The sequence below is a fragment of the Sciurus vulgaris genome, assembly GCF_902686455.1.
Source record: "Sciurus vulgaris genome assembly, chromosome: X".
NCBI classification, from domain to species: domain Eukaryota; kingdom Metazoa; phylum Chordata; class Mammalia; order Rodentia; family Sciuridae; genus Sciurus; species Sciurus vulgaris.
The window spans coordinates 72,816,500-72,830,639 of record NC_136471.1 but is presented as its reverse complement, the minus strand read 5'-3'; the positions used below and the strand labels follow the sequence as shown (position 1 = coordinate 72,830,639).

Below are 14,140 nucleotides of genomic sequence, written 5' to 3'. Positions count from 1 at the left end.
GGTAGCGGTCCTGCTGCAAAGACAGGCACACAGGCCTTCTCTGTGGATTAATTGGTCAGGAAAGACACTTTTTATATTGTCAAGTGGCACTTAAGCCACTAATTCTTGACTGTGAAACTGCTTTTCCTGGGCAATGCTCTTTAAGGAAAAACTTCTTCAGTCCAGTGATTGGTGACTAAGGGAACGGTGGAGCACAGGGGATTGGGCGGGATCTCGGCTCCTAATAATGCCTCCTTATCCAATGAAAAGCATTTCCTATTGAGACCCCCAAGAGTTCCCCCGGCCCTGGGCTCCAGCCCGGACTTGGGGCCTTTTCTTGTGTCCTGTTTGTTAAAGGCATGCCGGCTACAGCATTCAAGAAGGCCGGTTCTTAACAAAGGGAAAGAGATAAATGTAAATAAGCTCACATTTTCAGAATGAGCGGTTTGCAGTAAGCTGCGGCAGCCCAGAGTCTGCTACTTTGGGCTGGGCTAACCTTTCCCTGTAAAAAAAAAATAATGGATAAAAATATGCACTTCCAAAGTGCGAGTTTCCCGTTTACATGTTTATTAGCTAATTGTCTACAGGCATGAGCACACTCTCTCATCTAGCACACTCTTTTTTGGGGTAAGTCTCTTTGAGAAAGATTTGATTTGGGCGTTTGGGGGTGGGGGGATGGCGTAACAAACTTCAGTGGAAACACTGATGCTTTGAGTGTTTTGGGAAAGAAGTTAGACTTCAACTCTGAAGTGCTGAACAAGGATCGTCGTGTTGAATGGTAAAAAAACAAAAACAAAAACAAGAATTTCTATTGTTTTGGCAATAATATTGTTTCCGTGGAAGAGACAGGATTTTCAGGCTGTTGTTTCATGTAAACACAGTTGTCCTAAAGAGCTGCTTTTTAATCACAGGGTAGAACAGTTTAGAAACTCTTTTGGCTAGTTTTGTGTTTCTTTGGTTTACAATTGATCGTGAGCTAATGTGGCTTCTATTATGATGAGGTTTCTTCTAGTAAAACTATACACGACATGCCTTTGATGCTTAATTGATTTATGGAGAATGTGACATTTGCTATATTGAATAATTCATGAACTTGCCCATAAAGGAAGAATCATGTTTGAATGAGAAACTAATTCTGGCATAAATAGATTTTGCTATTATATGTGAAAGTTATTGCTTTTGCCATACAAATGCAACATTGTGACATCTTTAAAATTCTCTTCTGTGTATCCTGAATATTTTCAAGATTTTTAGTGAAAAGATCTTATTGAACTGATAAGTATTGTATTTTGTTCAGTTTGTTTCAGAAAATATAATAATGTAATTTATCATGATTTCTGTATGAAAAATGACCAGATGAATCCAAAATTCAGAACATTACAGAGCTTGTGGGGTTATTCATTTTGGTACCTTACCAAATTAAACCATCATTTTTACCCTTGACTAACATGTAGACAACAATAGTAACCTACTATCCCAACAAATTTATCCAGTGGCTTTGCAACATGTTCATTTGTCAGAACAAACTTCCAAGCAATACACCCATAAAAATAGATTATAAATCCCTTTGCATTGTTGTGGAAGAAAAGTTGTACTCTTCCTAAGAAGGATGAGTTCAGTTGATAAACTTGATGTCCTCTACATTCTGAAGCATCTCCTGCCAATCAGAGATACGAATGAAAGCCCTATTGGAACAATCAGGCCAGCCTTTCAGAATGTGTACTCTCTGTAAGTTAAAGAGAGGACTGGGGAGATGCCTCACAGCAACACCCAGGCCAAGCTTAGCTAAAGCTTGATCTATTCAATTCCCTTTGAGGGAAAATGCAGTGAGATTTGTTGCCATTGTTGTGATTTGGTCAGAATCTAATTGTGCAGTCACTTTTGTTTGCCTGTTATCATATATAGTCTGCTACTGGCCTTCTTCAAAGGAAGAAAAAAATATAATGTATTTGGGAATACTGGTACTGAAATTTGAAGCTGAGAATCCAGCCTCACTTTTGTAGATAAACATTGGTTATCAGAACCATAAACAGGAAAAGTAATCTGCTGATTTTATATAGTTATGTTCTGAAGTATGCTGTTAACCTCATATTTTGAGGGGCAAGGTGAACAGGTAGAAGGGATCAAGAATTGAGATCTAGACAATTAGAGTTGATATGCCTGCTGAATAGGCAGGAGAGAGGGTGGGGAAAATAAGGGGATTTGAAGACATGACGGTGTAAATGGCCATCTTGCTCTGTGATTCTTAGTGTTTTGTACTAATTAATATTTACTTCTGATATTCAAATAAATTTAGCAGTCATTTCATTGCATTTAATAAAATTTAATGATTGTCGTTATAGAACTTCAGGGATCAAAACTTTTTTTTCAAGTGGAAGCAGGTGAAAATAACTGGCAGGGGGCTAGCCAGAGAAGCCACTACCATGGCACTGATTGAAGGCTTCTGTCAGTCAGGGCCAAAGGTGGAAGGCAAAGAGAAACTGAGGTCCAGAAAGGGACTGTGATGTATTCTCTCACAGTTAGCTACTTATGAGGCAAGATGTGTCTATATAGAATTAGTATCAGAAATGAAAACTTCTGAGTGTTTCAATTTCCTAATTTGCTTGGATTCCAAATTTTAAAAAGTTCTTTGTATCAATTATGACATCCATAAAATAAAGAAATGTTAATGTTTTTTTCTTCCTTTAGGAAAACCCAATAAAACAATTTTCAATTCATTTCATTTCATTTCATTTCATTTCAGGAATATTCTCGGGAGGAGTGTGAAAACTATTCTCCTTAATATTAAGGTGATCTCAATGTATTTTAAAATGTCTAATGATTTTATTTGTTTATGTTGGGTTTTTGGAGAAAAAATTATTTAAGGAGAATGAGAGTACTATTTAGAAGTCTGCTTTGTTTTAGGCTACCTTTTGTTTTTGGAATAGAATGAGATGTGACCATAGCATAAGTCTGTTACTGGCAGATGATTTTACTTTATAAGCATTGCAATGAGTGGGGTCCAAATGCAGGTGCTATTGTAAGAATCCCATCACAGATTCTGATTCTATATATGTATTTTGTGCAGAGTTGTGATTTGAAGGTGTTACAGAATGCTATAATGTGTAGGCCTACGATATACTGTAAAGGCAAGAGTGATAATCAATAATTGTGCTCATGTTCAGTAATCGAAGCCTCTCTCGTATCACTATAGGTCAGGTCAGGAAGGAAAGAAATTGGGTGGGACTGTAGGTTAGAGGCAAGGTAGTGGAGTCCCACCTGTTGTTCTAGTCCTCTTTCTTTGCCCCCATCAAGGTGCCTACCCAATCATAACAGTTGTTGCCAGGGAAAAAGAGAGAGAGAGAGAAAAAATAAGAAACTGATATAACTTCAGACCAAAAAAAGTCTTTTGTTCAGTATTTTTAATGTATGGAAGTGGGAAAGGGTATCTTTATGCCTTTTGGCCCTAGTTATCTTTAAATGATTGTAAGTTATACAGACTCATGGGTTTTATGTTTCAGTCAGTACCACTAATAAAATGTGGGACAGCAATGACGGTTTTGGAAAATAAAATGTTTTCTAAAATTGTGTTATAATGAAATTCTAAGCATTTTAATACTATTTTAAAACACGTTAGCTCTCACTTATTATGATTTATATAATGTAATAATTTTGTCTATTTTATGATCTTGGTATACATTTTATTGGAAATCTTTCTTATGGTATACTATTGTGACAAATTCTATTTCACAGCACCTGTTGGAGAAAATTCCTAACTACAGTGTCTCCAGAAAGTTCACTGAGTAGCCATTCTCAGACAAAATTGGTGCCAGAATTTGAACTAATGTGGTGAGTACCACTTTCCTTGTGACAACTTTCTCCACAAATACTTACTTTATTCTCCAAATCTTTTTGTAGCCCATACTTCCAAATTATTAAAGATCATGTGATCCAGTAATCCAGAATGAATACAGGAGGAGTTATATTTATTTATAGTAAAATTCAGGCAATTTTGCTGTAGATGAATATTCATTCTTTAGCTCAGCCCTTCTTTGTCTTTGATACCGAAGTTTATAGATGGGAGACATTTTAAATTCATATTATCAGAATCAGTAGCCAAGTGTATGAGATGAATTGGTGTCCAAACTGATTACTGATTAGTCTGTTCAGATATATGGAATGAAACTGAGTCCTAACTGGCATGTATGAACCTTTCAGAATTTGGAAATGAGCTGTTTTAGGAACATCCTAAATCTTTCCCAAAAGGTCTAGGGCTTCTGCTGAGATGACATATTGAGTCTCAAGACTCTAGACAATTTCATAACACTAGGTTGAGCAATTTTTCTGCAGTTTTCTTACTCTATAACTAAGTACAAGGGAAAATTCTACATTAGTAAGTCTGATGTAATCTTTGGCCCCATCATATTGAGCACTAGGCCATATTATTCCCCAAAGATTGGACTGTGTTATCATGTGAAAGGTTAGTAGAAGACTGGAGTACTTTGGGAGGGAAAAGAAAAAACTATTGAATCAGTCACTAAAGATAGGATCTAATCAGATTGGAGCTTCTGTCAATTTCTTGCTCTCCTCAAATAAAATGGGGCAAAAACAGCTTTAATAATCTTGGTGAAAACCAGATTCAACACAGACACACTGCTTTAAAACTGGTATTTCTTGCATCAAATATAAGATGTCAGTGTGGGTGACTTTCCCAGCTCCATTCTGGAGTGAAACATTTACCTATTGTTTCCTCCATATGGAATTTCATAAGTTTAGATTGTGTTTTGAAAACTATTATGAAACATCAACCAATGCATATGAACGTCAATTGGAACCATATGTATGATTGTGACCTGTGCCTGTGACTTGGCATAGAAAATTTACTTTGGAAATCTTATCTGTTAACAGCTATTCATATGAAGAATAACAATCTGGATATATTCCCCATTGATACAGGAGAATGATTTTAAACTGTATTTTAACAATATTTTTGTATTTTTTAACTTGTTTTCCTGATAAGTATCTATAGACAAGGGCACACTGGGTTTTACTTTCTCTGAATTAGAACTTTGTTTTCAATGTATCATCTGAAAGGATAGCATTTTGTGAAGTGACTTAGGTATTCATTCATACTTACATGGGCAGAAACCTAACTGCTTTCTCCAAGAGCCCCAAAGACACCAAAAATGTTATATATTTATCACTAGAAACCAGAAAAAGGAAAAAGGAAACAAATTATGGATACTACAGTGTACTATCAGAATTGGCTCCATATGTGTAGGTCGAAGTTAAAAATTCATTGAGGGTCAATGTCTTTGATCCCGGTGACTGACATCCTGTCCGCTGTCAATGAAAATACACCTACCTAATACTGTTCCCCTAGGTGATTAATTGTTGGAATAATTGACGGCAAACATCTTCACAAGACAATAGTCTGATACTGCTTACAGTGGAAAATGTAACTAACTGTATCAGCCTATTTTTTTTCTTTCTTCATCTCATTAGAAGCTCAACTGTTGGCCCTTTACCTCCATTCAGTGCTCAATACATTATACATTCAGGAAGATCTAGTGGTTAGAAACACCATTTCTTTTAGCCTACAGAAAAGCCAATCAGGGAGGAAAGACCTTGAATATCATTGATTCTCCTTCTGAATCAGCTCAAGAGTCAAATATTTCTCTGATTATTTAAATTATAGCTCCAGGGGAGATATTCCATTGGGTGCCCCCTCCTGGATTGCTCAGTTATAAGTATATTGTGTAGTTAAGGTTGGAACTCAAGGGGGACTTTTTGAGGTACAAAGCATCAAGAGAAGGATATGTTGCTACTATGAAGTTTAGAGTACCAAGAAAGACTAAGATATAAATTTCCAGTTGTGTCAGAGGTGGGAGAAGGAAACAGGCTTCTATAATGTTTCTCTGTGGTTAGGTAAGACTGAATATTGGCAAGCTCATAAAGCTACTCACAAGCACTGTTGAATCTTCCTAGCCTCAGCCATGAGGCTCAGAGGTAATGTTTATACAGGGAAGAGAAACAGTATAGCCAAGTTACAGAGCGAACCAGTGTCTGAGTCAGAAATAGAACTCCTTGCTTCCAATGCTGTGTTAAGTCCCAGCACCACACCCTCCCTGCTAGACAGCAAAGGTGGTGTGTTCAGGCAAAGGAGAGCTATGAATAGGGCCATAGAGGCAGTTTTCCCATGCCCTCTCTTTAGGAGTGAGACTGTACTGCTTTCTTGTCTGTGGTCCTTTCTCTCCCACAGGATTTGATTACTCAGAGCAGCAGACCAGAAGTGCCAGGCATTAACATACTGCCTGCTGTGGGTATAGTGCATATGTTCTGGGGGATATAAAACTGAAGTAAGGTGATGGATGTGTTAATTAACTTGATTTAATACTCTGCATTGTATGCATATATCAAAACATCACATTGTACTCCCCACATATAGTATAATTATGATTTGTCAATTAAAATAATATAAAGAAATAAAATTATTGAAATTGTGAAAAAAATGGATAGAAAACAAGAGACAAAACTCACCTATTTGGAACATACCATCTTACAAAGTACAAAATAATATGTAACTAGTGAGATAACAGCATGTTATGTATAGGACTCACCAGTGGACAGACTGGAGGGACTCTGGGCGAAGGTGAAAAGGCTTCTCCTATGAAAGCATTTTACAAATAAAATAAACTTACTAAAAGAACTTACTGTAGAAGGTAGGTGCAAGCAGATCATAGTGAATAAAGCCTGGTTTTAATGTTAAAAGTTTTGCAACCCTATGATTTCTTTAGATTGTGTGGCTATTTGTAAAAAGGATGTTTCCTTGACTGTTTTGATTTCTTTCAGAAATGAAATTATTCATTTTGAATGTGAATGATAATCTTAGTATTAAAAAAGTCTTTTGGATTAATGGACAGTGAGTGGGGTATTAAAAATAGTCAATAAAATTGTTTAAGCAGTTGAGAAATTTGGTATTCCTTTTTTCTTCTACCACTCCATGATGAAACACATAAGCTGCAAACACCTTGGGTGTACAGCTCCCAAAGTATTATATGAAAATCATTGGTTGAGATTTTCCAGGCTCTTCCTGTTTCTGCTATCAGCTTTGGTGACCTTAAACACAGTGATTGCAAACCATGCTTCTATCAGAGAAATCTGGAGGTAATAAGATAAAGCAAGTTAGCCAAAATGAGACTGCAGGAACTGTGAGCTGGTTATCCTTCCCAGGACTGAATGCAAATAAGATCAAATTAGATGGCAGAACTCTCCCCATCTCTCTTTCTTACATTATCTTCCCCTCCTTTTCTCAATTCTCCACTTTTTTTCTTTGCTATTTTCTTTCCCATCATCTCTCCTACTCTCCCATTTGATTTTATATCTTCCTTATCTGGCTCTTTTTTCTTTGTAGACCTTACACGGTCAAGGTTTCTATTGTACTCTGCTTTTACATTTTAGGTTTGCTTCTGAAAAAAGTTGAGCTGGGCCGATATGATGATATGGCCAAAAGGACTGAATTTAGTTCAGTGTTAGGCTTAGGGGAGGCACTCCATTAACATTTGTTGAATATAATTCAAGGATAGCAAACTTCCAATTTTAACTTGAAAACTATTAAAAATGACAACCCTTTGCTTTGTACCCCGTATTCTTCAAGATCATCTCTTCCTCTGTGCATTGCAGTAAATATTTTTCCTCTCAAACCAAATATTTCTTTTCTTAAGCCAAACGCTGGTTAAGATGACTGCACACCTCTGTATTTCTCATGAGTTTCCCCCATCTACTCCCTTCCCTATTATATACTGAGGTCCTTTTATCTGTTTCCTGGGAGTTTTGAGGGAAAGAATGACATAAGGAGAAAATTGCCCTTTAAATTTTAAAATAAAATCATGTGAAATTCCATTACTGGATATGTTAGGGAATAAAGGCCACTTTTATTCCATATCCTACTCATTCAAAAGAATTAATTCAGCAGCTACTCGCCCATAGTGTACTATAGAGCATTTTCAAAAGACAGTCTCTCTCCAATGGCCGCTGTTGACCTAGGATAATGTTGGTAAGATTTCTAAATGCACCTTCAAAAAATGTTTGCCTCGATAATAAAAAATAGATTAAATCACTGGCTATCACATGTTCAAATAGTGGAAGGCAGAGGACATGTAAGTGGCCAGATCAAATGTGAATTGTGAGGGGAGACTGTTCATATCAAATCCATCTCTCATCTCTTCTATTTGGCAAGGAAAGTCTTTATTGACCAAGGAGAATTAGTAGGTGGAATTATGGATGTATCTGATGGAATGAGCAGCGAGAAAGGGAGAAGGAAGACAACCTAGGCTTAGGTCTAGCATGAGAGAAGCTTGGAAAGAGGACCATGATCACAGGAGAGAAATGTTGAGTTTGTTATTTGAATTATCTCCTCAGAAAGGCAGTATGGTATAGTGAAAAAAAAAAAAAAAAAAAAAAAAAAAAAAAAAAAAAAAAAAAAACACCAAAAAACCACTTTGGCTATCAGTTCTAATTAACAGAGGGATCCCTGAACGCCTAATTTACAAGAAAAAGGTGAACCAATTATTTACTTCAGGAGTTTAGTCATAACATTTTTAGAGCATGTTCTGGAGGTCCCATAACCATCTGCAATGGAACTAATATTCAGATAAGGTGTTTCTGGAGAGTGCACAGTGTAGTTTAGAGTAGCTTTAAAGTCCCTGGGTTAGGAATAAAATAAACTGAATTCTGATTCTGACCATACCACTTATACCCTCTTCCATTTATCACATTCTATAATTTTAAAACTACTTAAGCCTCAATTTCTACTTCTGTAAAATGGTGAGATTTCCCCTCATACCTACCTTTTGGTATTCTTTTTTTAAAATATTTTTTTAGTTGTCAATGGACCTTCATTTAATTTATTTATTTATATGTGGTGATGAGGATCGAACCCAGGGCCTCACACATGCCAGGCAAGCACTCTACCACTAAGCCACAACCCCAGATCCCTTATAATATTCTTGTGGGAATCAAAAAAAGCATGGCTTTTGAAAGGATTTTGAAAATTGAAAAGCGCCATGCAAATATCAAAGCATTAGTATTGCTTTAGTTGCTAGGTATTCTTTTATTCCCCTTTGGACTCTCCAGTGGCCTACACCTAATTCATATTCATTGCATTGCACTTACTGTGTTGAGTTTGATCTCTCCTGCTTCTGCAACATACTCTTGTATTACTTTTAATATATGGTAGGTTCTCGAAAGTACTTATCAAACCAAGTTGAATGTGCATGTTATCTGTCAAGCAGGTAGACCAAATATATTTTACTTCACAGAAATAGATGGAAGAAGATTTGATGATTCATTCCATTTTGTCTTCCATAGGAGGAAAATATTTCCTACCAGTCCCTAGTCTCAGAGTGGTGAACCCCTGCAGCTAGCAGGCCTCCTGAAAATAATCCATGGGTGACAGAAGATTCATTGACTTTCAATTCCAAGATTTAAATTCAAGCCTCAGACCCAGGTTGGGCAATGCTACTACCAATAATACTTGCATTGTTGATGATTCCTTCAAGTATAATCTGAATGGTGCTGTCTACAGTGTTGTATTCATCCTGGGTCTGATAACCAACAGTGCCTCTCTGTTTGTCTTCTGCTTCCGCATGAAAATGAGAAGTGAGACCGCTATTTTCATCACTAATCTGGCCCTCTCTGATTTGCTTTTTGTCTGTACACTACCCTTCAAAATATTTTACAACTTCAATCGCCACTGGCCTTTTGGTGACACTCTCTGCAAGATCTCTGGGACTGCGTTCCTCACCAATATCTATGGTAGCATGCTCTTCCTTACCTGTATTAGTGTGGATCGTTTCCTGGCCATTGTTTATCCCTTCCGATCTCGTACCATTAGGACCAGGAGGAATTCTGCCATTGTGTGTGCTGGTGTCTGGATTCTGGTCCTCAGTGGTGGTATTTCAGCATCTTTGTTCTCCACCACAAATGTCAACAATGCAACCACCACCTGCTTTGAGGGCTTCTCCAAACGGGTCTGGAAGACTTATCTGTCCAAGATTACAATATTTATTGAAGTTGTTGGGTTTATCATTCCTCTGATATTGAATGTCACTTGTTCTTCTGTGGTGCTGAGAACCCTCCGCAAGCCTGCTACACTGTCTCAAATTGGGACCAATAAGAAAAAAGTGCTGAAGATGATCACAGTGCATATGGCAGTCTTTGTGGTATGTTTTGTACCCTATAACTCTGTTCTCTTCCTGTATGCCCTGGTGCGCTCCCAAGCCATCACCAATTGCTTGTTGGAAAGGTTTGCAAAGATAATGTACCCAATCACTTTGTGCCTTGCAACTCTGAATTGTTGCTTTGACCCTTTCATCTATTATTTCACTCTTGAGTCCTTTCAGAAGTCCTTCTACATCAATACCCATATCAGGATGGAGTCCCTGTTTAAGACTGAAACTCCTCTGACCACAAAGCCTTCCCTTCCAGCTATTCAAGAGGAAGTTAGTGATCAAACGACAAATAATGGTGGCGAATTAATGCTAGAATCCACTTTCTAGGTACAAGAATTGTCTTCAGGTCCAGATACGGTTTCTCCTATGATTTTTCTTATGGTAAGATTTGAAGCTAATGATACTGAGAATAGATCAGTGTACCAAATACAGTCAGATACGTTTGTTTGAACATTTATTGTAATATGCTGTTTTGTTCAGTAATTATAGGTCAAGTCTAATTACAACAACTGAAACAGATCACCAGACTCTTATTCTGGGTTGGAATTTCATGGTATGTTATATAAGTGGCCATTGGCCTTCACTTTAGTGATACAGAGATTACTTTAAACTTCTAAAATGCTATTTCCATTCCATTGATTTTGGTAATTGGATTGGGCCTATAAATATAGAACAAATTCAGGGATTATTTAAAAAAAGGTTATATTACTACTGATATATGCTAGTCTTTTCTTTCTTTTTTGAATTGTCATTCAATTTATTTTAACACAAGAACATATTTTATCCTAATGTTATTAACAAGAAATATGTCCAGTTTAAAATAATTGGCAAGAACTGTTATGCTAATTTTGTTAAATTATGCTAAATTTGTATTTGGTAATTTTGAAAACAGAAAAGAAAATGTATTTTTGTGTATATGGGTGGGGAGAATTAGAAAATTAACAGGATTTAGACATTTATAATCACAAACAGTATCATTTTTTATAAACTTTCTTTTTATATTACATAAAGATTTTCATATGAAAATTCTAAGCCAGAAAGCTGCTACCTATGTGCCTGGCAGGTGCAAAATGGAAAATCACATAAAACAACAAAATGTCAATAAAGAAACCCTAAGCAACACTAACATTTTTTTCTTAATACATCTACTTATCTTTCTTGTAGGGGACTGAGTTGTATAAAATATTTATTCTCCATATGAAATTTTGGGGCACAATGCAACCAAAAAGCTGTTGTAGTTGCACCCAGGTCAGGAGTGAATTGAAAAATATGAGAAAATAATAGCAATAATAAGAAAAAAATGTATACTTGCAGTTTTTGGGGGGTGGGAGGGTAGGGATCTGTAACTTTAAAATACTTATTTCTTTCCTATTAAGTTTTGGAGCACAATGTAGCCAGGGAGCTACTGAATTTGTGCCTCGGTTGGGAGCAAATTGAAAAAAATATGTATAAACTAAACCAAAACAAAACAAAAAAAAAAATAAAGAAAAAAATACAAAACAAAAAAAAGACAAAAAAAACCCCGCAAACAAAAATAGTTCCTAACACTTGTTTTATCTATTTTTGAATCATTGTAAATTTAAAAATGCTAGTTCATTTGTATGAAATTTTTTATGAAAATTCATCTAGAAATTTGCCAAATTTTTACCTTGATAAGGAGTAAATTGGAAAAAATCACATAAAACGAAAAAAATCAGAACAAACAAAACAAGCACACACAAAAATTTAAACTTGCACTTTTTTGAGCATCTGTAAAATTTAAAAAGTGCTGTAACTTTCATGTGATACTTTGGTTCAAACTGTAGCAAGAAAGCCCCTAAATTGGCACCCAGTTTAGGAGCAATTAAAGCAATGTTTGAAAATCTATTAAAGAAAAATACCACTTTTGTAATTCAATTATCAAAAAATAAAATTATCCTTAAAATCTTGCTATTTTTAGATGAAGAGTGATTTTAATAAGTATTAAGACTTTTAAGTAAAAAATAGCTTGAAAGATGCTACATTTGTGCTTAAGTCAGAGGCAAAGGAAATTAAAAACCCTCACACACATACAAAAAATTCACAAAAACTATAAACATTTCTAAAACCCTGAAAAACAAGAAAAATATTTTTAAAATATGCATTAATCAGTTTAAAAATATGTAGATGATATAGCAGCTTAAAAATGCTAAGAATTTCAAAGTAAAACTCCCAGTAACAATGCATCTTGTAATTTGCTGAATTTGTGCCAGGGAGTGGTCAAAAAAATAAAAACCATAAAACAATGAAAAGCAAACAATAATGAAAGAGTAAAAATTTTAAAACAATAAGTGAATTCTTGAAACTTGCTAACTTTTGTTTTTCTTTCTAATCATATGTAGATCTAAAAATACTAAGATTTTTAAGTAACTTTAAAAATTGCTGAATCTGTGCTTGGGTTAAGAACTAATTGAAAAAATGCTTAAACAATAGAACAATAGTAAAAATGAATTCTCAAAACTGGTGTTAATTTTTCCTCATGATCTAAAGTTCTAAAAATAATCATGCATTATATTGTCTTGTGAAGAATGGTTGTAGTTGGAATACATAAGGCATTCAGTTATAGATTAAATTAGGTTACGTTAGACTAAGTTCAGTTCTTAGGTTATGTTGTAAGAAAAAATTAGTAATCAAAGTATGAATAATCTTTTTGTTTCCTTCGGTATATTTTTTCCATTTTTTGTAAGTATACACTATATGTAAATTTTTGTGCCCTTAGCTCTTAAAATTATGAAATTTTAGGATTGTGACACCAAATCATTTAATGGGATTATGTTAACCAAGTTGACATAAAATATATTGTTAAATCAGTTTCCTTTTGTCTAATTTCCATGTTTAGTTATGTTTAATATTTCATATTTCACTTCCTTTTAGTTAATTTCCATTTTTATAGTTAATATAACTTGTTAATAATAAAAAACTTTTCATATGAACAATTTAACCATCAAATGTAATGTATAACTAAATAAAATTTACTTTATTGTACACGTAAAAGCAAAGGTAATCTTTCAGCTTTAATTGCAAGTTGATTTTCAATGCTTATTAAATGTAATAAAATATATTTGGATTATCCAGCAGTTACACTTTGGTCAATTATTTCTTTACTCAACCATCTGTATTTGTGGATGTTTTTCCTTAATCTTTCCTTCATCCTTCAAGAAAGGACTTAGTAAAGTACATTTGCTCTCAAATCATTCTAATACTTTATTTTTGAGTCTGTCTGAAGACGGAAACAATTAGCAAATGACCATTCCCTCAGTGACTTCTCAGGGACCATGATGAAAAACAAAACAAAACAAAACAAAACAAAACTACCTTCTTTCCTCATTGTTCCAAATTGACTGATTTACAGCTGGCCTTCTATCCATGGGTTTTGCACCCATTGATTCAAACAGTCAACCTCAGATCAAAAATATTTGAAAAACAGGTTTATCTGTTCTGAACATGTGCAGACAGTATAACAAACTATTTACATAGTATTTACATTGTGTTAGGTATTATAAATCATCTAGAGATGAATTAAAGTGCATGGGAGGATGCACACAAGGCTATATACAAACACTAAGCCCTTTTATATAAAAGGCTTGAGCATTCATGGATTTTGGTATCCATGGGGTGTTCTGGAACTAAGCCCCAGAGGATACTAAGACATGACTGTATTGGGGGTTTCTAGGCACTTTTGAATTTCATTTCTAGGATTTGATGAAACATCCTAGGATAATATCTAGGTGACCTGGGGAAAGTTGGTACAAAAACGCCATGTGATTATGAGAGTAAACTAGGTGACTGACAGGTCAGTAACCAGAGCAGGTGGTGGTCCCAGGGTGGCCACACAGGGGATTTCTGGTCATCATGCTCATTCCTCTAATTCTAGGGAAAGCAGTGTAAGCATCTCAACCCTGCATTTTGTGTTTGTTCTCCAGTTGAGAAAG

At 35.3% G+C, this 14,140-nt stretch overlaps 1 protein-coding gene across 2 annotated transcripts; it reads left to right on the top strand.

Moving 5' to 3' along the window:
• The first annotated feature begins 284 nt into the window (after window positions 1-284).
• Window positions 285-13,188, top strand: LPAR4 (lysophosphatidic acid receptor 4). Of its 2 annotated transcripts, none has more exons than XM_079123051.1 (4): window positions 285-606; window positions 2,723-2,768; window positions 3,712-3,807; window positions 9,328-13,188. In XM_079123051.1, the coding sequence occupies exon 4, from the start codon at window positions 9,405-9,407 to the stop codon at window positions 10,515-10,517; it is 1,113 nt and encodes a 370-aa protein (XP_078979177.1). In that variant the 5' UTR covers window positions 285-606; window positions 2,723-2,768; window positions 3,712-3,807; window positions 9,328-9,404; the 3' UTR covers window positions 10,518-13,188. The 2 variants fall into 2 exon arrangements, with proteins under 2 accessions (XP_078979177.1, XP_078979178.1); XM_079123052.1 differs by lacking the exon at window positions 285-606 and adding an exon at window positions 710-757.
• The last annotated feature ends 952 nt before the right edge of the window (window positions 13,189-14,140 follow it).

Bases quoted from the DNA above. Each gene is read 5' to 3' on its own strand.
- LPAR4 (XM_079123051.1), top strand. From the start codon at position 9,405: ATGGGTGACAGAAGATTCATTGACTTTCAATTCCAAGATTTAAATTCA.